The 25,040-nt window shown below is 40.7% G+C and overlaps 2 protein-coding genes across 6 annotated transcripts in view; one reads left to right on the top strand and one right to left on the bottom strand.

The window, feature by feature from the left end:
* Positions 1-9,624, top strand: part of KRR1 (KRR1 small subunit processome component) — a 19,154-nt gene extending 9,530 nt beyond the window's left edge. The window contains exons 5-9 of one of the 4 annotated variants that reach the window (XM_089307445.1): positions 1,473-1,529; positions 2,880-3,050; positions 6,032-6,109; positions 6,207-6,300; positions 7,835-9,624. In XM_089307445.1, the coding sequence (XP_089163571.1) occupies positions 1,473-1,529; positions 2,880-3,050; positions 6,032-6,109; positions 6,207-6,300; positions 7,835-7,974 (540 nt within the window). In that variant the 3' untranslated portion in view covers positions 7,975-9,624. The remainder of the gene's footprint in view (positions 1-1,472; positions 1,530-2,879; positions 3,051-6,031; positions 6,110-6,206; positions 6,301-7,834) is intronic. The other 3 variants (XM_002711261.6, XM_089307446.1, XM_089307444.1) reach the window with 3 other exon arrangements.
* On the bottom strand, positions 8,950-25,040 carry GLIPR1 (GLI pathogenesis related 1). Of its 2 annotated transcripts, XM_002711344.6 has the most exons (6): positions 24,748-25,040; positions 23,733-23,978; positions 16,810-16,922; positions 12,159-12,244; positions 9,245-9,271; positions 8,950-9,148 (listed from the first exon to the last, which is right to left on the bottom strand). In XM_002711344.6, exons 1-6 carry the CDS (start codon positions 24,919-24,921, stop codon positions 8,994-8,996), a joined length of 801 nt encoding a protein of 266 aa, XP_002711390.1. In that variant the 5' UTR covers positions 24,922-25,040; the 3' UTR covers positions 8,950-8,993. The 2 variants fall into 2 exon arrangements, 1 of the variants encoding a protein (XP_002711390.1); XR_016216172.1 differs by lacking the exon at positions 16,810-16,922.

The raw sequence follows: 25,040 nt of genomic DNA, 5'->3' as shown, positions 1-25,040 counted from the left end.
CTACAAAATTTAAGTGGGCATTTAAGATCTTAGTCTATAGCACAAATAAGAAGCATGGTGTTGTTGGGTACACTCAAATAATTGGAAAACTGAGCAGAGATCCCATTAGTTGGAATAATCTGTACAGCTAGTAAAGATCAGACTTTGAAAACCTTTCCCTTCAAAATCTATTTTCTTTTGTTTCAGTTTGAGTATAATATCTAATGTTTTCATGAACGTTTTCTTTATTTTGTCAACTCAAAGTTGTGAGAATATGTGTGGAGCAAATACTGTTTCTGTTAACTTTTTTTGTTGTTTCTATTCTCTGGGTTTGGTTGTGTGATTTTACTGACTTTCTAGGGCCCCTCCCTTTTTTAAAAGATTTATTTATTTGTTTCAAAGGCAGAATGACATAGAGGCAGAGGCATAGAGAGGTAGATCTTCCATCTGCTGGCTTACTCCCTAAATGGCTGCAAGGGCTGGAGCTGCACTGATCAGGAGCCAGGGGCTTGTTCGGGGCCTCCCACACAGGTGCAGGAGTCCAAAGACTTGGGGCCATCTTGTACTGCTTTCCCAGGCCATGGCAGAGAGCTGGATCAGAAGTGGAGCTGCCAGGACTCGAACCAGTGCTCATATGGGATGCCGGCCCTGCAGGCAACAACTTTACCCACTATGCCACAGTGCCGGCCCCAAGCCTTTAATAGTATTTCTGTTGGCCCTTTTTCTCATAAATTGCCCATTTTTCATGGGGTAGTAATAAATATTGAATATAGTTTTGTAAAGTGTTTAAGATACATTATTTAATTCTTAAAACAGATTATTGAGGTATATAGTTTTATCTCTATATTATAAGAGAAAACTGGGGCTGGCACCACAGCTCAATAGGCTAATCCTCCACCTGCAGCGCCGGCACTCCGGGTTCCAGTCCCGGTTGGGGTGCCGTATTCTGTCCAGGTTGCTCCTCTTCCTGTCCAGCACTCTGCTGTGGCCCGGGAGTGCAGTGGAGGATGGCCCAAGTGCTTGGGCCCTGCACCTGCATGGGAGACCAGGAGAAGCACCTGGCTGCTGGCTTTGGATCAGCGCGGTGCACTGGCTGCGGCGGCCATTGGAGGGTAGACCAATGGTAAAAGAAGACCTTTCTCTCTCTCTCTGTCTCACTGTCCACTCTGCCTCTCAAAAAAAAAGCACAACTGGAAAGAAAAATCAAGTGCTTTTCCTATATGTGTTTGAATTCGTAGTCCCAGTATTTGGGCTGTCATTTTTTTACTCTAAACTCAGCAGTCTTTCCCCCTAAATCACATAGCTCCAGAGTGTTGCTGTTATTAGTTCTCTGTATCACATTTTAGCAGCCATTGGGAAACTTTATGTTTCTACTCAGGAAAGATTTAGAAACCAGTCCCTGACTCATAGGCTATTTTGTAGTATAGTAATCATCTACCCAGTTCATTAAGATGCTTATAAGTAACTAATTCACTTTTCTTCGCAAATTTCAGGTACGGAAAGTAGTCCTAGATACTATGAAGAACATTCATCCAATTTATAACATTAAAGTGAGTTTTGATTATATATGACCATACCAGTGATCGTTATGTAGAAACCTAGAGGGTAGGATTCAGCTCATTCAACTTAATCAAGTCTTGTAGTTGCTTCTTCGGAAGCCTGGGTTTCCTTGGCGTACAGTGTGAGGACTATTGAAAGGAATGCTGTCATGTGTTTTACGGTTCTAACACAATGATTGGCTCCAGAGAATTTGTTGTAGATGATAGCAGTCAGTATTCTTAGATTATGAGCCCCCATGTGATGTTTAAAGATTCAATCTTTCAAGACTCTGATTTTCTACTAAAATATGGAACATCTCAGATCATTTTAAAACCTTTTTTTGGAACTTAACACTCAAATTGGATCTGTTTTATTCTTGTATACAAAGTTTGTGATTATCCCTAGAGAGGTAACCATGGTATAATGAGCCATTTTATGATGATTGTTGAACATTCCATTTAAATTTGAGAAAATTAAAAAGTTGCTGTTAAATTAGATTGAAAGTGATTTTGAGTTACAATGGGATGTTACAGATAAAAGGAAAGTCAATCGTGTCTGATACCTGCTTTGCATCCTTTTATGTTCCAATGTCTGTAAATGTGAAATGGCTCTGGAGAAATTTGAGAGTATTGGATTTTGTCTAATCACGAGAGTATTTGTTTCTCTCAGTTGTTATTGAAAGCTTGCTGCTTATAGGGATAAGCGAATTTAGAACCCTCCCTGCTGTTAATAAGTTTTAAAAGTTTTAAGAAATAATGGTTGAAAAGCTGAGTTAGTCTCATTTTCATCTCCTTTTATATTTTAAGAGATCTACTTTAAAAAAAAAAAAAAGATTGTTTATTTGTTTGAAGGGCAGAGTTAGAGAGAGATCTTCCATCAGCTGGTTCACTCCCCAAATGGCCACAGTGGCCAGGGCTGGGCCAGACTAAAGCCAGGAGCCAGAAGATGCATCTGGGTATCCCACATGGGTATAGTGGCCCAAGGACTTGGGCTGTCTCCCACTGCTTTCCTAGGCACGTTAGCAGAGAGCTGGAACAGAAGTGGAGCAGCTATGCTTCAAACTGGTACCCATATGGAATGCTGGCATTGAGGGCAGTGGCTTATCCTATTTCACCATAATGCCATTCCCATACATTTCTTAATCTAAAATTTAATGGTTTTCTGATGCTTGGATAAATTATACATTTATAATTATAATTGAAATGGTATATATTTTGTTTTTAGAACTGATTTAATTCCACTGAAGAGACTAGGAGCTATTCCTTACTACTTTTGTTATTTATAGAAGCAATATTTATAATGCCTTACTTTGTCATATGTACGTGTTAAAATTTTTTACTTTGTTTGGTACATGACTGAAGACCTTAATGATTAAACGAGAGCTGGCAAAAGATTCTGAATTACGAACACAAAGTTGGGAAAGATTTTTGCCACAGTTTAAACACAAAAATGTGAACAAACGCAAGGAACCAAAGAAGAAAACTGTTAAGAAAGAGTATACACCATTCCCACCTCCACAGCCAGAAAGTCAGGTCAGTATTACATTGTTGAACCTTATATGAGGGGAAACTGTTTCAACCTATTTTGTCACAAACTTTATTGAGCATATTTTAGGTGGAGTATGTTTGTATATGTAGGTAGAAGAGGTGAAAGTAAATACTTATAGGCAAATGTGAAGCTAAGTAAATCTTGAGTTAGGGCATATTTTGAGCCAAGTACATTAGGAGTGTAAACTTATGAAGGTGACTGATGGTCAGTTGTGTCCCTGTAGCCTCTGTAAATGATAAATTCAGTGATTTAGCCCACAGTATTCTCTACTTAGCAACATTCTCATGACTGTGTCCTATATGCCTGTTCCTGTTAAGAAATATTTTAAAGATTTATTTATTTATTTGAAAGGCAGAGTTAGATCTTTCATCCATGGATTCACTTCCCAAATGGCTGCAACAGCCAGTGCTGGGCCAGGGTGAAGCCAGGTGCCAGGAGTTTCTTCTGGGTCTCCCACATGAATGCAGGGGCCCAAGCACTTGGGCCATCTTCTTCTGCCTTCCCAGGCCAATTAGCAGGGGCTGGATTGGAAGTAGAGCAGCCAGGTCTTGAACCAGTGCCCATATGGGATGCTGGCATCACACATGGCAGCTTAACCCGCTATACCACTATGCCAGCCCCCAATTATGAATTCTTAAATTCTGTATCTAAGTCGTAAGTATCTTCCTTTATGTCAACTGTCTCCTTCATTTCATTTCCCATTGTGACCAATGTTTCCTTTTATTTCTTGCTCCGTCACTGATTTCTTCCATGCTGCCTTTTCTTCCTGCCTTCCCAGTAAAAGTTTTTAAAACTAGAATCAGTTCCAAAACGTGACTTCTTTCCCAGAATGTGGATACCAAACTAAGCTAGAGAAAAATCTTACCTTTGGATTAAATTCACTAAGAATTTATGTTTCCAACTTGAGATGAGTGAGTCCTTGGAGTCATCTCTCGGTTCTGTGTGTCCTCTGTTTCCTCTCAGTACTTGCCTTTTCCACAGATGGCAATGCATTTTACACCAGTGAAGTAATTGAGGCAGGCAGACAAGAACCCTTTTAGTTCTTCTTTCCCTTGTAATTTTTCTCCCATCTGTTTCGACCTTTTCTGCTTGTTCTTTGAATTTGATCTTCACCTATCTCCAAAGGGATCTTGCTTCATTCTTCTTTCCATTGGCTCTATCTTCCCTCTTTACTAATTTTTCTACTCAGTGTATTAACTCATTTCTTTCTGAATATCATTTTTATTGCTTCTCTACAGCTCTGTGTTTGGAGTTTTTTGGGGAAAGTTTGATGAAGGGTCAAGGGAAAAGGGAATGATGGTCATAGTGAAAAAATGGAAGTGTTGGATCATGGAGTCTGTTTGGGAAAGAGAAAAAGAGACAGAAGGAAACTAATAGAGGAAACTGGATTGAATCAGTTACTAAGTTGTGCCTTCATAGCGTCTGTCATTCTTAGAGCCCTCTCTTGTGTAATTGGCTTATCTTCCTTCCCTTGAAAGCTTCTCAGAACAGCAGTGTCTTATGTGACTTGCTCTGACACTGTTATTTAACTCATCTGTGCCTCAATTTTCCCATGCCCAAAATGGGGTTAATGGTAATACCTATCTCAGAAAATTGTTAATGAGAGTTAAATGAGTTAGTAGAGAGCTTACAGTCAGATCTTACCTCCTCTGCGTGGCATTCAGGCTTTTTTTTTTCCCCCAGGCAGAGTTAGACAGTGAGAGAGCGAGTGACAGAGAGAGAGTTATAGACAGTGAGAGAGAGACAGACAGGTCTTCCTTCTGTTGGTTCACTCCCCTAATGGCCACTGCGCTGCACCGATCCGAAGCCAGGAGTTGGGTACTTCCTCCCTGTCTCCCATGCGGGTGCAGGGCCCAAGCACCTGGGCCATCCTCCACTGCACTCCTGGGTCACAGCAGAGAGCTGGCCTGGAAGAGGAGCAACCGGGACTAGAACCCCGGGGTGCTGGTGCCGCAGGCAGAGGATTAGCCAAGTGAGCTGCGGCGCCGGCCAGTATTCAGGCTTCTTCCAGCTTCCCTAAAACTCATCCTTCCAGTTTCCTCTCTTTTCTGAAACACTTTCATCTCACCCACGCTAGGCAGTTTTGTATTCCAAAAACACATTGCCTACATCCCTACTTCCAAGCTTTTGTGTATCTCTCAGCTTGGAGCACAGTTCCTTAGTTTAATGTAGCTAATTTTATGAATTAATTATGGAGTTTTGATTTTGATGTTTTTACCCCAGGGACTTTAAGATTTTTGTAAGATGTGATCTCTTGTCTACATTATTTCTTTCTGTTCTTCTTCTTCTTCTTTTTTTTTTTTTTTTAATTTATTTATTTTACTTGACCATCACATTTACAGAGAGAGAGAGAGAGAGAGGTCTTTTACCCACTGGTTTACTCCCCAGATGGCCGCAATGACCGGAGCTGCACTGATCCAGCGCCAGGAGTCAGGAGCTTCCTCCAGGTCTCCCACAAGGGTGCAGAGGCCCAAGGACTTGGGCCATCCTCCACTGCTTTCCCAGGCCATAGCAGAGAGCTGGATCAGAAGTGGTGCAGCTGGGTCTTGAACCAGCGCCCATATGGTACTCCAGCACTGCAGGTGGTGGCTTTACGTCACAGTGCCGGCACCTCTTTTTTTTTTTTTTTTTAAGATTTATGTATGTATTTGACAGAGTTACAGAGAGGCAGAGGCAGAGAGAGAGGTCTTCCATCTGCTGGTTTTCTCTCCCCAAAAGGCTGCAACAGCTGGAGGTAGGCCAATCTGAAGCCAAGGAGCCAGGAGCTTCTTTTGGATCTCTCACGTGGAGATCTTGCCCTTTCCGAGACCATAGTGGAGAGCTGGATCAGAAGTGGAGTAGCCGGGACTCGAACGGGCACCCATATAGGATGCTGGTACTGCAGGCAGTGGCTTTACCCACTACAGCACAGTGCTGGCCCCTGTCTACATTATTTCTGATGTGATATTAATACTGTCCTCAACAGATTGATAAGGAATTGGCCAGTGGTGAGTACTTTTTGAAGGCAAGTCAGAAGAAGCGACAGAAAATGGAAGCAATAAAGGTAAGACCGTCTTATTTCACAACATACAAAGCAAAATTAATAGGTACTTCAGTTATTTAAAAATTGTATTTTAATAATGTGCTTTGTCTTAATGTAGGCTAAACAAGCAGAAGCTCTCAGTAAAAGACAAGAAGAAAGAAATAAAGCTTTTATTCCACCAAAAGAAAAACCAGTTGTGAAACCTAAGGAAGGTAATGTTTTCAACTGTTGATAGGATATGAGTCTTATTAAAAGTAAAGTCATAGTGAATGTGTCTGTGTGTCTGTGAGTGTTAAGTAAAGGAATAACCGTATCTTCCGTTAGTTTTCTTAGCATTTCATTCATTACTAATCCTGTTACTAGAAATGACTGAGGTAATATAACACGTAATAGCAGCTGATGACTTAAAGAGTGCCCCAAAATTACAGTCCTCCCAGACCTGTGAACTGTGCTTGGGAAATACTCTTAGTTGTATAGACATAAATCTGGAGCAGTCAGTGTAGCCTCTGTAAAAAGAAAAGTAACTGAAGCAGTAAGATCCCTGAGCTCTGTTTCATGCCTCTCAAAGAAGGTTTATCAGAAGTGTGCATGTCTTCTCTTTATTTATGTGAGCTGGGACATGAACTTTGCTCCTCTATTGTCAACATGAATATCTTGTCACCTAGGACTAAAGGATGCTGACAAAGTAATGACAGAAAGGTCTTATTCAGGGACTATTAAAAAGACATGAAGAGAAGACACTGTCATGCCTTTTCTTCTACATTTCTAGCCTCATTCTAATTCCTCCTCTCCCCTTTTTACATTTTCTTTTCCTCTGGTAACACCTGTACTGCTCCTAAAGTAATCCTCCAGAATGACTGGCACACAGGATTCAAAGATCACCAGCAAGTTTATACATAAATTATCAGCCATAACTTAACATATATAACCCATTACAATTCTAGTGTCTCATATTGCTTTAGTGTTAATTGCTTTAAAAGTACTGTATTTTGTGTAGCTCAGAGGTGATATAGAAGTTACTAAGTATCTGCATTTTAATTTCCAGTCAGGACATTCTGTTAGTGAATTGCTTTGAAGGTGCTCAGTAGCTGGTCTGTAGTGATTAATAAGAGTAGCAGCTCTCATAGTGGAAACTTTACCTGTCTGTGCTCCTCAAGTTGCTGGGTGGTTTGTATGATGAGGTTTTATCTTGTGAGTTTTAATATTCTAAAGACTAAATTTGGCTTTTTATATTTATATATATCTTTTTTTTTTTGACAGGCAGAGTTAGACAGTGAGAGAGAGACAGACAGAAAGGTCTTCCTTCCATTGGTTCACCCAAATGACTGCAACGGCTGGTGCGCTGTGCCAATCCAAAGCCAGGAGCCAGGAGCCTCCTCCTGGTCTCCCATGCGGGTACAGGGCCCAAGCACTTGGGCCATCCTCCATTGCACTCCCTGGCCACAGCAGAGAGCTGGCCTGGAAGAGGAGCAACCGGGACTAGAACCTGGGGTGCCGGCGCTGCAGGTGGAGGATTAGCCTAGTGAGCTGCAGCGCCAGCCTCGTGTCTACTTTTCACTAGTACATGTTAAAAGTACTTATGATTTGTTTTCTCTCAGTTTGAAGAAATTTCTAACTTTTCTTTAGAAAGATATTTTATAACATTATCTTCCAATTCTCTAAAATTATTATTTTAAGCATGTGTCCTTTATATTTGATTTGATAAAATCTATACAATTACATATGTTTTATTTTTAATTTTTCTAGCTTCTACTGAAACTAAAATTGATGTGGCTGCTATCAAGGAAAAAGTTAAGAAAGCCAAGAACAAGAAATTGGGAGCACTTACAGCTGAAGAAGTTAAGCTTAAAATGGAAGCAGATGAAAAGAAAAAGAAAAAAAAGTAACATGTAAAAAAAAAACTGAACTAAAACTTATGTCATTATCTCCTTTTGTAAAGGATTTTGAGAATCTAAGGTATTAATCGCCTTATCTGTGAGAAAAACTGCTCCGATCACTTCTTTCTGAGTTTCTTTTATTCATAGAACAGTGTTCTTTATAAATATAAATTATTATATTCTCCACATGTGTTTTGAAAACTTTGTACTAAAAAGTAGTATATGTCTTCTTGTACATTGTACATGATCAGATCCAGGGAGGTTTTGTCCAAGTATGATTTTAGTAATTTTTAAGGTTTTTTTATATAGAGAGATTTTTGGAATATGATGATTATAATTATCCATTAAAGCCAATGTCTGATGCCATTGGTTTTTAAAATATAATAAATGTCTCAGCATTTTGTTTTGAAAAGACTAAATGAAATTTTTTCAGTGTTTGCTTTTTCTCCCTCCTTAATCACAAAGTAAATATTTAGGTTTATACCTTTTTATGGATTCATTTTATATTTCATTCCAAGATTAAACAGCTCATAAGCAGAAAATCAAGGCATCTGAAGTCAAATCTCATAGTTACTCTTCTATTCTTGAGTCTGGGAAAGTGGTAAACCAGAAAGACTTCAAGTTGTAAGAGAGCAGGGAAATCCAGAATCATGTTAAATCAGCAAATGAGAAGTGTTTCTAATGTTTTTAACTAATGCGGGCTTCTGGAGTATTACTTACAATCACCTAATCCAGCTTACTGATCTTACACGTTGGCAGCTGAAACCTGGGCTCGGGTACTCACTGAATGCCCCACTTTGGCAACCTCTATACATTGTTTATCTATATAAAAGTGGAAAGTAAAGATGAGTTTGTCTGATAGAGTTAGGAAGTTAAACAGTTTTCCTTTTTGAGTTTGGACTTCTACAGCTGCTTTCATTTTTTTCCCCCTGAAATGTTTTAAAATAGAAATCAGAGATACAGTTTAAAAAAAAAAGCCACATATAAATGAGTGGTTTTTTTTTTATTTGTTTGTTTCCTGCATTGTACTAATCCAAGAGAACTAAATTGGGGTATTTGTGCTTTACCCAAATGGTGATTACAACAGACAGTATGAGAAGTACCGAATTAACAATGAGAAAGAGAGATGTATATCTGTTACGTGAAGTTATGGGCCAGTCTGGATATACAACTGAGTAGTAACCTGTGAACCAAACAGAACATCCTTTCAGACACTTTTCTCATAATACAGTGACATCATTTACATAGCTCTTAAACAGAATAAGGTTTATATACATACGTTTGACATTGTCTCTCTGTGTGTTAACTGTAAAGTCAGGGAAAAGAAAGAAAAAATATTAAAAGATTAGGTACAGGTGAGGCTTTTGTTTTAAAATGCTATCTTTAATTATAACCATTAACCTTGATTTTATTGATGTGATTTTCAAAAGTTATTCAAGAAAAAAATGTTATTCAAGATATTTTATGTTAACAACTTAGTATTTTTAAGTCAAGTTTTTGTACCTTATGTAATAACTTACTATATAAGGAAAACTATATTAATACTGTAAATGGAAAATCATATGCTATAAGTAGCAGAGAATAAATACAATTAAACATTCAAGTTAAAATTAAAACTTTAACATTTAAAAAATAAAAATAAATGAGTACTGGAAATAATGTGAACAATGTACTAAAATATTTTTCTGAAGATAAGTTCCTAAGAAAAGTGATACTAGTGCTGGTGCTGTGGTGTAGCAGGTAAAGCCGTTGCCTGCTGTGCCAGCATCCCACAAGGGCACCTGTTTGAGTCCTGGCTGCTCCACTTTGATCCAGCTCCCTGCTGTGGCCTGGGAAAGCAGTAGAAAATGGCCCAAATGCTTGGGCCCTGCACCCGCCTGGCCTGGAAAAACTCCTGGCTGCTGGCCCAGCTCCGGCCGTTGTGGCCATCTCGGGAGTGAACCAGCAGATGGAAGATAACTTTCTTTCTCCCTCTGCCTCTCTGTAACTCAGCCTTTCAAATAAATAAATAAATACATCTTTTTTTTTAAACTGATACTGCTTATGATGAGTGAATGGTAAAGAGACACTGTCATCTCTTTCATCCATTCCAGTATGTCTAAATTAATAGAGCATTTGGCTATCGTCATGATTACCTTTCTCATGTTCCTTATCTTTATTCAAAATTTGACAGAACACAGTAAATAAATTCCCCAACTGCCTTTTAGCCTTCTTGATGCTCTCTTTCTTTTCCTTTTTTCTTGACAGGCAGAGTTAGACAGTGAGAGCCAGAGAGAAAGGTCTTCCTTCCATTGGTTCACCCCCCAAATGGCCAGGAGCTTCCTCATGGGTCTCCCACGCGGGTGCAGGGCCCAAGCACTTGGGCCATCCTCCACTGCCTTCCCGGGCCACAGCAGAGAGCTGGACTGGAAGAGGAGCAACCGGGACAGAACCGGCACCTCAACTGGGACTAGAACCCGGAGTGCCGGCGCCACAGGTGGAGGATTAGCCTAGTGAGCCGCGGTGCCGGCCGATGCTCTCTTCTATGAGTCAAACTCTTTTTCCACACCAGTTCTACACCAGTTGCTTTTGGATGCCTGTGGTGCAAGCCTATAAGGAGCTGGCCTTCTGGGCATTGGGAGCCTCCCAGATCATTCCTGTGACTGGGCTTTGCTGGTGGCAAATTGCTATGGAGCTGCTGCCCTAACTTCTTGCAATTCTACTCATGAAATCAAGGGTGTAATATTCTAGTTATTTTTCTTATGTATGTGTTTATAACTGAACATTTAACATTTTAGAAACATACACTAACTAAAATTATCTCATACCACTTGTATGCCCAGCATATTTTGGAAAATCTGGATTTGGCCTCCATACATATTGAACTACGAACCAGAACACCATGAAGGAATTTTTTTCTCTAGTTCTTGCCATAATTTGTCAGTGAAGGAATATGTTAAAAGCTTTTATATCTAACCTTTACCCTCACCAGACTCCATGATAAAAGGTGGGATGGTCTTTTTTTTTAATGGCAAGTCTAGTCATATATGCAGTATTAGTGCAAAATAGAAGCTTCCAAACAAACCTACGTTTTTATGAAAATAGAGCTACATAAACCCAGCATTGGAAACAGGACATGGGTAACAGAATCAATTAAGAATGCTGAGAAGTCATTTAAAATAGAATATGCATTTTGCATCTTTAAAAAATTCTATGCCTATTACCATGTTTTCTCCCTTCGTCTTATTGGGGATTCTCATTATGGGACTGTTAGTAATCTAAAGTTTTATCCCACAAAGACGTAAGTCATCTTGAACCTAATTTCCAAAGGTCAAAAGCTAAAATACCTTCAATGTGTTCTTGTTGTTGTAATAGTGGTAGTTTAATTAGATTGTTAAAGGGAAAGAATGAGTTTGCATTGAATTGTTTCACCAAATTTGTGAATTGGTACTGCTGTGCATATTTTACTGTTGAGGAAATAGGTCCTGAAATGCCCGGGTCACAGTGGTCTAACTGGGAATGGGCATATTGGTTCTAAAACTGTAGTATTTTAGCCCCTATGTTACATTACTTGGAAGGAAAAAAAATATATGTAATATACATATTCTTTGTAATATCATAGAAACAAAAGGAAGAATTCAGTTAGCATTGATACTCTATGAAGAGGTAGTTGTGTGGCTGTATATTACTATGTATTAACAGGATTAGTGTGAGTTGAAAAAAAAATGGTGGGCCTTGGAGAAAATTGACTCAGGGAGCCAATCTAAATACTGTTGTACCTGGAGTAAAGATAAGAATTCATTGTTTACTAATGGAAAGAAGGCAGTTTAATAGGATTTTTGAATTTTAGGCATACAAGGGACCTTAGAAAATACATAAGCAGTGGGACTTTTGTTTTTTTCAGAATTCACGCAGCAAAACTTGATCCACTCCATCTTCCCTTCTTAAGCTCCTCATCCCAGCCCTTCTGCCTTCCGTTCAGTTATTGATGTGGATACAAAAGTTCTACGGAACTTGTACTTGGAAGACTAAACAAATATATATCTTAAATGTATTCTTTCCTAGAACAGTAAGCCATTGGTTTGATTGCTCCTTAGGGACAGTTTCTTTGGAATAGCTATTAGGATAGAACAATGAGTTACCTTCTTAATCCTGTAGAAAGTTAGAACAGTTTGTTAACATTGTTTTGTTGGTAAATTGTCCCTTTTACTCACCACAAAGATTGTCCAAACACTTGTCATTTTGGGGGCAGGCACTGCAAGTGGCTCCTTTCTTATATGGCCAAGTTGGGTAATTTCCACTATAAAGTAAAAATGTCTCATTAGTAAAGGATTTTTTTGTTTGTTTGCTTTTGTTTTTGTTTTTCCAGCTTGCAAATTACTATGATTCCTTGACCAGATCCAGAATTGTCAGGTGGAAGTCCAAAGGCTGAGAGGATTAGTAAGGAGTGAAGAGGAAAGTAGAAACAGAGGCTAGAAATTAATATTTGTGGAGGTCACTTTATATGCTTATGTCTGAGAACCTATGTCTTAATGTCCATCATCTTGTTTAATTATGATAACTCTAGGAGGAAGTTGTTTTTGTTTCTGTTTTACAGATAGGAAAACTAAATTTTTTCTAACTCCAAGGCAATCCTCCTTCTTACTCTTTGGCCTAAATAATGTGTATATTCCAGCCGGCGCCGCGGCTCACTAGGCTAATCCTCCGCCTTGCGGTGCTGGCACACAGATTCTAGTCCTGGTCGGGGCGCCGGATTCTGTCCCGGTTGCCCCTCTTCCTGTCCAGCTCTCTGCTGTGGCCCGGGGGTGCAGTGGAGGATGGCCCAAGTGCTTGGGCCCTGCACCTGCATGGGAGACCAGGAGAAGCACCTGGCTCCTGGCTTTGGATCAGTGCGGTGTGCCGGCCGCAGCGCGCCGGCCGCATTGGCCATTTGGGGGGTGAACCAACAGTAAAGGAAGACCTTTCTCCCTGTTTCTCACTGTCCATTTTGCCTGTCAAAAAAAAAAAATAATAATAGTGTGTATATTCCAGAAGCCTGTCTATCTTATTCCAGCTCTCATGACCCATTTTTACTCTCAGTCGACCAACCCTAAATAAATTATATTAGATAGGAGCCTAACAAAATGTTGTGATATAAAAATACGAGTTTCTTTAGTTATTTCAAAGTGATGAACATGAACTATATGTTTAAAGAATTTGCAGGAACTGTGAATAAAGGTAAACTTGGCCATAATCTACAAAATTCTGCCAGGTCTGTGATGTGTGCTGCCCCTCCCCCTCCTTTGCCCCTAAATTTCATCTCATTCAGTGGGCCAAGCATTCTGGTGTTCTGTGTGCTCTTCAGACCAGACTACTGTTCCCCAGATTGTCAGATCTCATATCCGATTCTTTCTAATTCTTAAGCTTAAATATATGTCAGAGCTTAACCATTTCACAGAAAGTTGTTTTCCTGGTCATTTCAGCTTAAATAGGGGATTTACAGTAGCATTTAAGTTTCCTACATTGTCCCTACCAAGATGCAAATATTTTATTTGTATTTTTACTGTGTCTGCCTCAAAAAACAACTCATACGGGCAGACTGTGGCTTATTCTCTTTTGAAGCTCAGTAAATAAATGTTTGTTGAATAAATGAATGTATGAGGGCATTTAAAAAAATTTGTGGAAAATGGAATTGAAAGATGAGTTCATCTTTCTGCCCCAAATTTTGAAATCTATGCCTTTGAGGGGGACTTCAAAAAGTTCGTGAAAAATGCATATTAGGGAAAAAATGCATGGATTTCAAAACATTTTGTGCCAAAATAGACATTTTAATTCCATTTTTTTTTTCCACAACATTTAAAAGTATCCTCACATAGATTTACTCAATGTTATAACTTTGGCTCTAAGCTTTACAACTTAATATTGTTTCTAACTCTGAAGGCAAGTAAACTGATTCTAAACCAGGAGCATTCACATCTGGATTTTATTATTTTAACAAGTATAAAAATTTTTTTTCAATCACCATTGCCAGAAGTTAACATATATTCAGTGTCTTGTTTTTAAAGATTTATTTATTTAAAAGGCAGAGTTAACAGGTAGAGAGGGGGGGGGGGGGAGAGAAAATCTTCCATCTGCTGGTCGCTCCCCAGATGGCTACAACAGTCAGTGTTGGGCCAGACTGAAACTAGGGGCTCAGACTCAGTCTTCCCTGTCGATGGCAGGGGCCCAAGCACGTGGGCCATCCGCTGCTGCTTTCCCAAGCCATAGCAGGGAGTTGGATTGGAATGGAATGCTGGTGTCACAGAGGATAGCTTAACCCACTGAACCACAACGCCGCTCCCGACTCTTTGTACATAGCTTTCTTGTGTAATTTTCATAACTACCCAAAGCAGTAGGTGCTGTTATTATCCTGATCTTTTAGAGATGAAACTGAGATTCAGATAGTTAACTAACTTGTCCAAGGTCACACAGTAAATTAACCATTAAAAAAAAAAAAAAGTAAACTAACATTGCTGATTGAATTATAGCTTTGGCCAGTTTCCAAGGCCATTCACAGCTTTTTCCATGATACACAATCTACAAACTTTGTGAAGACTGCTAATTTCTTATTTTTTGTACCAAAATAAGCTTATCTTTCCCCCTTTTTATATGATTAAGAAACAGAGACAGACACCCACAGAGCTCCCATCTACTGGTTTACTCCCCAAGTGGTCACAATAATCACACCAAATATGGATGGCTTGAACCTAACCCTTGAGCCACCACAGCTGCCATAGGGGTTTGTATCAGCAGGAAGCTGGACTCAGGAGCCAGAGCTGAGACTCAAACTCAGATATTCCAAAATAGGATACAGGATTTCTAACCAGTGTCTTAACTACCAGGCCAAGTACACACCCCAAACTTACCTTTTAATTTCATGTTCCATGAATTTTTGAAGTACCCTTATGTGAATCACTAGGAAAACACTCTAGTCGAAAAATGGACAGACCACATGATTCAGAGAAGAATATAAATGGATGAAGAAATTTATAACCAGTAATGATCAAAGAGATGCAAAGTAAGTAAAATACAAATTCTATCAAATTAGAAAATATTTAAAAATGAAAATACTGGGGCTGGTGCTGTGGGGTAGCAGATGAAGCCACTGTCTGCAGTGCCTGCATTCCATATGGACAACTGGTTTGAGTCCTGGTGGCTCTACTTCTGATCCAGCTCCCTGCTAATGCGCCTGGAAAAGCAGCAGAAAATGGCCTAAGTCTGCACCCATCTGTGAGATCCAGAAGAGGCTTCTGCCTTCTGGCTTCGGACCAGCCCAGCCCTGACCATTGCAGCCATTTGGGAAGTAAACCAGTGGATGGAAGATATTCTTTCTCTCTCTGTCTGTCTCTCCCTCTGCAGTTCTGACTTTCGAATAAGTAAATAAATAAATCTTATAAAATTATAATACCAATACTGCAAAAGAAGTAGAAACAGATATAAAATGGTGATTATATAGTGGAGGAGGTGACAGTTGGGGGGTAATTTGGCAATGGGTGTTAAAATAAAAACTACAAAACTAAAAAATGGTCACACTTTTTACCTGGTAGTATTACTTTGAAGAATTTCAGGGAAGTAAAAGAGACTGAATCTTTATAAAGTTTCTCATCATGTATTAAAGAAAATATAGGGCACAATCTAAATTCTTCAAGGGGATGAACTGCTGTGTTACCATCAACAGCACAGACCCTGGAGGTAGACAAATCAATGTCCAGCTGTGACATTCACCAGCTGCAGGACCACAGCTGCCCTGTCCATGCCTCAGTATTCTCATCAGTAGATTCAGATTAAGTAAATTAATATATGATACATACTTACTGCCTAGCACACTCAAGAATTATATAAACATTGTTTTTTATAATTATGGAAATCATGTTTAAAATTTTAAGGAGGTAAGACATGTTCATGGAAATGGTATAATTTTAAGTAAAAAGTAGAAAACATTTCCTGTGTGAAAATTTTCTAAATATGGTTTATGATTCACAAGCACACATATGCAAGTTTAAAGGAAGTGGAGTGTCAGTTCTTTCTAAAGGGGGAAAATTGTTTTCATTTTTAAAGCATAACTGTAAAAAGTATATGAGGGGGGCCAATGTGTGGCACAGTGGGTTAAGCTGCTGCCTGCAATGCCAGCATCCCACATGGAAGTGCCAGTTTGAGTCCTGGCTTCCCTTTCAGTGTAACTCCCAGGGGCTAATGTGCCTGGGAAAACAGTAGAAGGCCCAGGTACTTGGACTCCTGCCACCCACATGGGAGACCCAGATGAAGCTTCTGGCTCCTGGTTTCAGCTTGGCCTCTCCCAGGTTATTGCAGCCAGTTGAGGAGTGAGCCAATGGATGGAAGAGTGTGTGTGTGTGTGTGTGTGCGTGCCTCTAAGTCTGCCTTTCAATTAAATAAATTTTTTAATAAAAAGAGTAGATAACTCATAAATTGAGGAATTCATATTTTTGTTTTGAAAATTGTGTAACAATTGCCAAATTTTTTCATAAACCCATAAATATGATGTAACATCAATTCTCCCATTTTGTGGTATTGTGAGCATATCTAATTATTTTATGTCTCTGACAAACATTTTGGTATTGCTATTTTTAAGAATATGTGGGTATGTGTATTTATGTAGTGCTTTTAAAGTGTGCATGTGGGCGTGCAGCCACCCTACCTACAATCACACCCAAAAAGATGTAGGGAATGTTAATGGGTAGATCTCCCAACAGACAAGTTAAGGGTTATATCCATTTTCTTCTTTATACTTGATCATCTATACTTCTTATAATGAAGATGAATACTTTTAAGATAGAACTGGGTTTTGTTTGAGTGTTTTTAGAGTGTTTCAGGGATTCAGGCACTTACGGTGGTCCATAGTTGCATATAAAATGTGCTACGTTGGAAAAACTGGGTAAGCCAGAAACTTGACTGCAAAACTGCACTGCACAGCCGACTTTGTAACTATCAGCCCAAACAACCTGAAAGGAAACAAGGATTTTTGGTAGAGAGAAACATTACAATGAGTATTTGGGTGTGATCATAAACGTGGTGAGGTGTGCTCACTGTCGTTACTTAGCGTACTTACTCCCAGGGACGTTGTGGGTGTTCAGAATACAGCTGTAATTACTATTTGTGTGTGTGTGCATGGATGTGTGTGTGTGTACAATTCTCATAAACATATGAGCAGTAATTAAGATGATTTTTGGCAGTTATTACAATGAAGAAATAAAATTCCAGAGTACTGATGGGGAGGAGAGGAGTGTTAACTTGAGTTAACTTGAGTGTTCAGACTTGTGTGTTCAGAAAAGATATCTCTGAAGAGGAGGTGCTTAGACCGAGACTTGAACGATGAGGATGCAGCCCTCAGGGCGAACATTTAGGAGACCTGAATGATGGAGGAGGAGGATTCCATGCCCAAGGAGCAGCATGGACAAAGGCCCTGGGAAGCACTTGAGTGGAGATAAGAATGGCAGCAGGAAGGCAAGTGGACTGGGATCTAGTCAGCAAGGGAGAGTCACAAAAGATGAGCTCAGAGGCAAAATGACAGAGAAGAGAGGAGAGATTGATTTTCCATCATCGGTTCATTTTCCAAATGGCTTCAACAGCTTGGGCTGGGCGAGGCCAAAGTTAGGAGCCAGGAACTCCATCCTGGTCTCTCACATGGGTGCCCAAGTACTTGAGGCATCTCATTCTGCCTTCCTGAGCGCATTAGCAAGGAACTGGATGGGAAGCAGCATAGCCAGGACCTGCACTGGCACTCTGATATGGGATGCTAGCGTCCCAAGCAATGGCTTAGCCCTCTGTGCGACAATACTGACCCCTGGATCTTGGCAGTTCTTGTATGTGGGTCAGTGATGTGCTTCCTCATGTCTCAAAGACCCCTTTGGTCGTTATGAAGTAAATGAACCAGAAACAGCAAGGGAAGAAAGGTAGTGTTGGAGGCTGTTTCAGCGGCACAGACATGAGAAGCAGGTGCCTCACACTCAGGTGATGACAATGGATCTCCTGAGAACTGATCAGGTTCAGGCCTCAACTTGGAAGTAAAGCTGAAAGGATTCATTCTTGTTTTGGGTATGGGGTAAAAGGGAAAATGCAAAAAAATAAAGTCCTGGTTTGGAATGTTAACAATCTTTACCGAGATGGAGAAAAGTACAGAAGCAGAGCATGGGCGAGGGGTTCCGGATGCCTGCCAGACAACCTAAAGAAGAGCGATGCCACTGCTAGACTCAGCCGTCTGCAGCTCAGAGGACAGGCTGAGGCCAGGGACACAGATCAGGAAGTCACGGGGGTGGATGAGATCACGCAGGCTGAGACAAAATAGGTAACAGGGTAAATGAGAGCGTGGGATAAAGAAAAACAAACAGCCCACAGGCACACAGAAAAGGGGTGGTCAGTGACACAGCAGGAAGACGAAGGGCAGAGCCAGCTTTGTTGGCAGCCCGGCTGGTGCCTAATATGGTGGTCATGGCCCACAGTTGCTCCACCTTCGTTTAAATCATCGCTGTCGCAGGTTTCACAACTTCACTGGTACTTCTCCCTTTGCCTTTTGAACAGCAGTTTCCACATCTTTGTTTTGCACTGAGCACCACAAATGATATAGTTCGTCTTGACCACGAGCATTTGGTATTGTGGAAGACTAAAGAAGGAAGTATTTTAAAGAACTAGCAGAAGACAAACCTAAAGTTAAGTGCACTCCTCCTTACAGTAATATCAAAACACATTTTACATCCATTTTTACTCATTTTTGGAGTAATTGTTTGAGTAATAAAAACTGCTAAATAGAGGAGACACAAAGGTGAGTGAGCTGGAGACAGCGAATGCCTTCATGAAATGTAAAGAGAAGCAGGTGTGAAGCCGTGTGTTACCCAACAGTTTGACTTTAGCGAGGTGGAAGGTAGAGCATGGGACCCTTCTCTGGAAAAAAGTGTTGAGCTGGAGCTGGAAGCAGCGGGCTTTGGTAAGAGCTGACCCCAGAGAGTTAAGCCACTGCTTGGAGCACCTGCATGCCCTTGGCATCGAGTCCCAACTTTGCTTCTGATCCAGCTTTCTGCTAATGCTCACCCTGGGGTGCAGCAGGTGCTGGCTCAGGTGGTTGAGTTCCTGTCACCTGTGTGGGAGAATGGGGTGAACTTCCTGGCACCTGGCTTCAGCCTGGCCCAGCCCTGGCTATTGCAGGCTTTTGAGGGGAGTGAACCAAGGGATGGAAGATTCATTCGTTAGCTGCCCGCCCCCATCCATCTCTATCTCCCTCTCTCTCTCCTACTCCCTCCCCCCCCCATTGTTCTTCCTTGGAAATAAATAAATAAATAAACTTTTAAAACTGGAGATATTCTCCAAGGAAGGGTTCTCTGTGCATTTCATGACCAGAAATAACCCTGAGGTTAACTGCACGCTGCACAAGGACTGGAGCAGTGTAAGCCAGCGTCTCCCCGAGACAGCCTAGGTGGATGCGACCTGTTAGCCCTCAGGCTTGATCCTGTGCTTACACTTTGACTTTTCGATCATTTCTGTCTTATTTTTAAAATCTCTTAATTTTTATTCACTGCATCTCAAGTAGTTTTTAAATGGGGGTGGGGTGCTTTGTTTAAGATGCTCCAAGCTACTACATGACACTGCAATTGTCCTTGATTCTTTTAACAAGTTGCTGAAGTGAGTTTCCTGCATACTAACGAGGTCCAATATTCTCTGTTCCTGGTGCCATCACCTTAGCTCACTGTACATTGTTGTCCTTCGGTCTTCCAGTGCTTTCTTCCGTGGTATTATGTATCCTAAGTATTCTTATCTTTAGGTCCCCTGTGCCTTCAGTGCTTCTCTTCCCCAAACTGTGCAAATGTTAGTTTTCATTCATTTTGTGTTCTAGTTGATCTCTTGAAAAATCAAATGTATTAGAGTAATTAACAAGTAGTAAAATTCATTCTTTTCTGTTTGTTAAAGTTTACTTTATGTATCTGAAAGGCAGAGTGACAGACAGAGACAAAAAGCGCTCCTCCATCAGCCAGTTCACTCTCCAGATGGCTGCAGTGGCTGGAGCGGGGCCAAGCCAAAGCCAGGAGTCAGGCCTTCCTGCTTTTCTACATGGGTGACAGAGGCTCAAAGAGTTGGCCATCTTCTGCTTTCCCAAGTACATTAACGGGGAGCTGGGTTGGAAGTGGAGCTACCAGGGCTCTAACTGGCACTCTGATATGGGATGCCAGCACTGCAGGCAGCCCCTTATCTCGCTGCACCGTAATGCCATCCCCCTAAGTATACATTTCTACAAATTTTGCTGAAAGCATACAATTGTGCAGCCCTTACCATAGTCACCCTGCAAAGATCCCCTGTGTCTCCTTGTGATCAGCCTCCACCCTGACCCCCACTCCCAGCCCAGTAATTATTAATCTGCTTTCTGTCCATGTGGTTTTGCCATTTCTAGAATATTACATAAAGGAAATACGTTTAAAGGTAGTTTTATACCTACCTTTATACCTTTATACCTAATCTCTTTCACATGGAGTAAGCATTTGCAACCCATGCATGCCCTCGTGTTCATTAGTGGTCACTCCTTTGCATCACTGAGTAATATTGATTGTGTGGATGTACCACAGTTTATTTATCCACTCACGTTGGTCTCTTTTGAAAGGCTCCATGGGTATGCAGGTTCTAGATTAAAATTGTGGGCTCTGGGGCTGCAAAGCCTGAGTTCATATCCCAGAACTGATACTTAGTGTGCGATGCTGGCTTTAACTTCTTCATCTGTTAAATGAAGTTATAACAGCACCAACTGCACGAGGCTTATTTTGAACTTCTGGATGAGCTGGTAAAAAAAAAATGCTTAGAACACTTCTGTAACACAGCTAGCACTCAGCAAATGTTTGCATTTTGTTTCTTTACTGCTAATTTTATTCTCCTTTTTATGTTAATGAAAATTCTTCATTTTCAATCAGGCAGGTATCTGTTGTATGCTTTCTTTCTTTTTATATGGCAGATAAAAGCCATAATTACAACAAGAGAGTAAGAACTACTTATTACTGAGACCCTAGTGTCAGGTGTGATGTTAAGCGCTTTACATGTGCTGTAATTCTTAATCCTCATAACAACTGAATCCATAGGTGTTATTGCCTTTATTTTTACAAATGAAAAATTGAAACTTAATTCTGGCCGGCCGTGAAGTACTTTTAGGAAAGTCTGTGCCCTAAGCAAGATGCTTTCAGAGTGTTTTCCCCTTTACTGAGTCAGGAGTCTGATAACAATGGTAAGAGATAGGAAACCTGAAATTGTGAAAATGTCCTAGCTCTATTGGTTTTCTGAGAATGTAACAATAAAAATCTTAAGCAAGGGATGGGGTAGATACGAACAAAAATAAGATCAGTAGTGCCATCTTGTGGTAATTCCTGGTACTATCAAATCCAAATAATCTAATAGTCCTAACTATTGCCAAACTTCACAAAGCTGAACTGGCAGCAGCAAAATATCAATTTATTTAACCTTTCATATTACTAACTCAAAGTTCTTAAATGTAGTCTATCTCCAGTTCAAGTAAATCTGAAATGTTGAACATGTCAAGAAATACTTTTATGAGGACATAAAAGATACTGAACCTATTGTCTTTCTTCTCATAAGTTAGCCAGTAAGCTTATTTTATTTATTTGAAGGGCATAGTGACAGAGAAGACAGACATCTCCCATCTGCTGGTTTACTCCCTATATGATCGTAGCAGCCAGGGCTGGGCCAAGCCAAAGCTAGGAGCCAGGGACTCATTCCCACTCTTTCAGAGTTGGCAGGAACCCTGCTACTTGAACCATCACCTGCTGTCTCTCAGGGTTTGCATGATCAAGAATATGTAAATGGAGCACAGCCAGGATGCAGGCATCCCAAATGGTGCCTTAATCATTGGCGCCAAATGCCTGCCCCTGATTCAGTTGCCTTTACTCCATGCAACCATCATCATTTGGCCAAATCTTCAACTAGCTTGATTTCAAAAGAAGATTATGATAAGTTAGAGGTTATAACACCCATTTGAGATAACTTCTGAGCATGGATTTAAAATGGCAACTGAGAAATCTTGAACTCTCTAGCAAGATTTCTTGTAAGGATGAAAACAATGAGTCTTTGAGCTATCAGATCCTTCTTCCAATATAACTGCGAAAAATAAGCATGAACAAGGGATCCAAAGTCTGGAAAACACAAGCTGAGACAATAGCTTATCAGTTTACTGAGGTCAACTCTCAGAGAAACGGGAGTGAGGAGAAATAGTGAGTTAAGCCAGGGGAAGTGGACTGCAGCTGGGAAGGGAGGCTGACCCTTCAGAGCTAGCCTGCCTTTGGGAAAGGCACGTGTGTCGACGGATGCATGATAGTGTTGGGCTAGTGCAATTCAGACACTGATGCAGTGCTTCATGGGCAAAAGGACAGAGCAAGTCTGGCCAAGGCAGACAGAGGTGCAAAATTTCACTCAGCAGGAGTTACATGAGCTGGATGAGGTTTGTCAAGTGAACATGAAAGGCAAGAGAATCCCAGGTAAAATTAGCAAGTGTAGAAGGTATACAAAGTGTATGAAAAATCCTGGTACTTCAGATTAATGGACAAAAGCTCAGTGTGCAAATAGAGATCAGAGGACTGCTCTATTGAGAAGAGACCCCTAAACCATACTTGCATATACAAGTGACGACACTACATGTCCATCACTCAACAGATTCAAAAAAGAGGAAGTAACTAAATTTATGTCACATGGGCCTGAGATTTCAGAGATGAACCTCCTGAAGTTAATTGGATGGGGGCTGGCACTGTGACATAGCAGGTAAAGCGCCACCTGCAGTGCTGGCATCCCATATGGGCATCTGTTTGAATTCTGGCTGCTCCATTTATAATCCAACTCTCTGCTATGGCCTGGGAGAGCAGTAGAAGATGGTCCATGTCTGTGGGCCCCTGCACCCACATGGAATACATGGAAGAAGCTCCTGGCTCCTGGCTTCGGATCAGCCCAGCACCAGCCATTGTGGCCACTTGGGGAGTGAAGCAGCGGATGGAAGATCTCTCTCTCTCTCTCTCTGTCTCTCTGTCTCTCTGTCTCTGCCTCTGCCTCTCTGTAACTCTGCCTTTGAAATACATAATATTTAAGAAAAAGCAATTAATTGAACATGTTTGTAAAATTTCTCCTTATATAAAAGAAAAAAGGAAAGGTAATATATTGGATGTGATAAGACTAAAAAGTCTAGCCTACCAATAGCAAAGCCCAAGCTGAGTGATCCTACCGTTTTTTTCTCTTTGAGAGACCACTACCTTCTACCCCCCACTCCAGAAGAGGGACCCTCGTCTTGGGGAGTATGTCCAGGGATTTCCCCTGGGTTTGGGAGGGTGCAACATCTGCAGCTGCATTTGAGTGTTTGTAGTGTTCAGTGCTCTATATTGAGGGCCATGTTCAATTCTTACAACAAACCAGCACAAGCAGGCTCAGAGAGTTAAGAATTGTTTCCCCCCAGTGCCATTCAGCTAGTAAAAGGCAGAGTTGAGACTCAGATACCAGATGTGTTCTAAGGCTTAAAATAACCCCAAGTGTATGAATTATCTAACAAAGAACTAATATTTAGTTCTGTACAGATTGGTGGCTCTCACATAATGCTTGCAAATTGCCTCAAGCCCTATCTCTTCTTTTCTTGGAATCTGCTCTATTCATTATTATTTTTAAAGCAAGAAAGTAACCCCTTACTCCCTCAAATTTATAGCTTACTTTGTATTTTCTGAGCCATAGATTCTAGTTTTCTCCTCACCGCTGCAAGGACACTTTCAAGCAAATACTGTGTAGATGCTTACCTGAGTGTAATGGCCGCAGACTTTTGTGCACTTCCGAGTGCTGAAGTCATAGTATTGCACTTCATCATACCAGTTTGTGACAGCTGAAGACACAGAGAAGAGGGAAAGAGAGCCGGTCCATATATTTTCTCCCAGGGAAGTGAAGTTTGGGTGCAGCTTATGGGGTGGCTTCAGCTGAAAGTTGTGTTCAAACTGACAATTTTTCGCCCATGCTTTTGCAATTCTGGCAAGTGCTGGGTCCCAAGTCTGCAAAAAATATTATTGAACAATACAGGGGTCAAGAATGATATTTCTTACTCAACCATGTAACTGAGATGAGTAGGTAGGAATTTGGATGGGAAATGAGGTGCAATGACAATACTAGAGAAGTTTTGTGAAATACAGAATCTTAGTGAAGAAGATAGACTGATATTTTACTCAAAGGTCCAGTAAGTGCAAAGTACTGAACACTGTTTATTGGCCACAGTAATCCATGTTTTCAGTGCTTGGAAAGGCTAAAAACCAGATCAAAGCTCCATATCTGGGATTCAGATCCAGGCTTTACTGAATCAACATCTCATCTTTCCTCAGATGCCATGCTGCCTTCCTCAGAAATTCAATACTCTGCTGGGGGGGGGGGGGGTGGAGAAAGAAAGAAAGAAAGAAAAGAAGAGGAGAAGGAGGGAGGGGAGAAATGAGGAAGAGATGAGTCAGAGATTAAAAACAAAAAAAAACCAAAAAAATAAAAAATAAAAAAGTTAACCAGGAAGAAAATATCCAAAAAGAGAAGTGATATCTACCCAAATACCAATCTACCCAAACGGAAGTGCCCAAAAAGAGAAGTAAAATATATTTGGAGACTTTGTAACAAAAGCTAAAAGGCAAACTGAATGTGTTCTGATCACAGATAGTGAATTTGCAGCACACAAAAATCATAGTGAAAACAGCATTCCGGATCAACAAGGTGTTACCCCCAAAGTCGATACACATTAGTTATTTTTGGCTGGCACTCCACAAACACTGATATTTTTCTTACCATGTAAAGCATGTCACCGGCTGTTGGATTCACCTCTGAGCGGAGCTTGTTATGAATGTGAACGCAGTCTTTGATGAACTCTTCATTTGCTATGTCTGGCAGAGTGCTTGCTGTATACGAGTAACTGGAGACAAAAGAAACCATGCATGCCGCGATGGTAAGTCTGACTCCCATGCTCAGTCTGTCTGCCAGAGAGCTCTGGGAGGCTGGAATCCAGAGTCGCTGCCACTTCTGAGCCTGAGCTCGTCTCCCTGGGAGTTCTCAGCTTTGCAAAGCATAGCCAACTCAGCTTT

The sequence above is a fragment of the Oryctolagus cuniculus genome, chromosome 11 (assembly GCF_051225735.1).
Source record: "Oryctolagus cuniculus isolate XC-2025 breed Fujian yellow rabbit chromosome 11, ASM5122573v1, whole genome shotgun sequence".
Classification (NCBI taxonomy): domain Eukaryota; kingdom Metazoa; phylum Chordata; class Mammalia; order Lagomorpha; family Leporidae; genus Oryctolagus; species Oryctolagus cuniculus.
The sequence above is the reverse complement of the archived record's forward strand: the minus strand, read 5'-3'. Positions and strand labels throughout refer to the sequence as shown.

Coding starts and splice junctions, on each gene's coding strand:
- GLIPR1 (XM_002711344.6), bottom strand. CDS start 24,921: ATGGGAGTCAGACTTACCATCGCGGCATGCATGGTTTCTTTTGTCTCC. Junction 16,923..23,732: donor TCTGCGGCCATTACACTCAG/GTAAGCATCTAC, acceptor GTTTCCTTTCAG/GTTGTTTGGGCTGATAGTTA. Junction 9,272..12,158: donor GTGTTTGGACAATCTTTGTG/GTGAGTAAAAGG, acceptor CTGACTTTACAG/TTAACACACAGAGAGACAAT.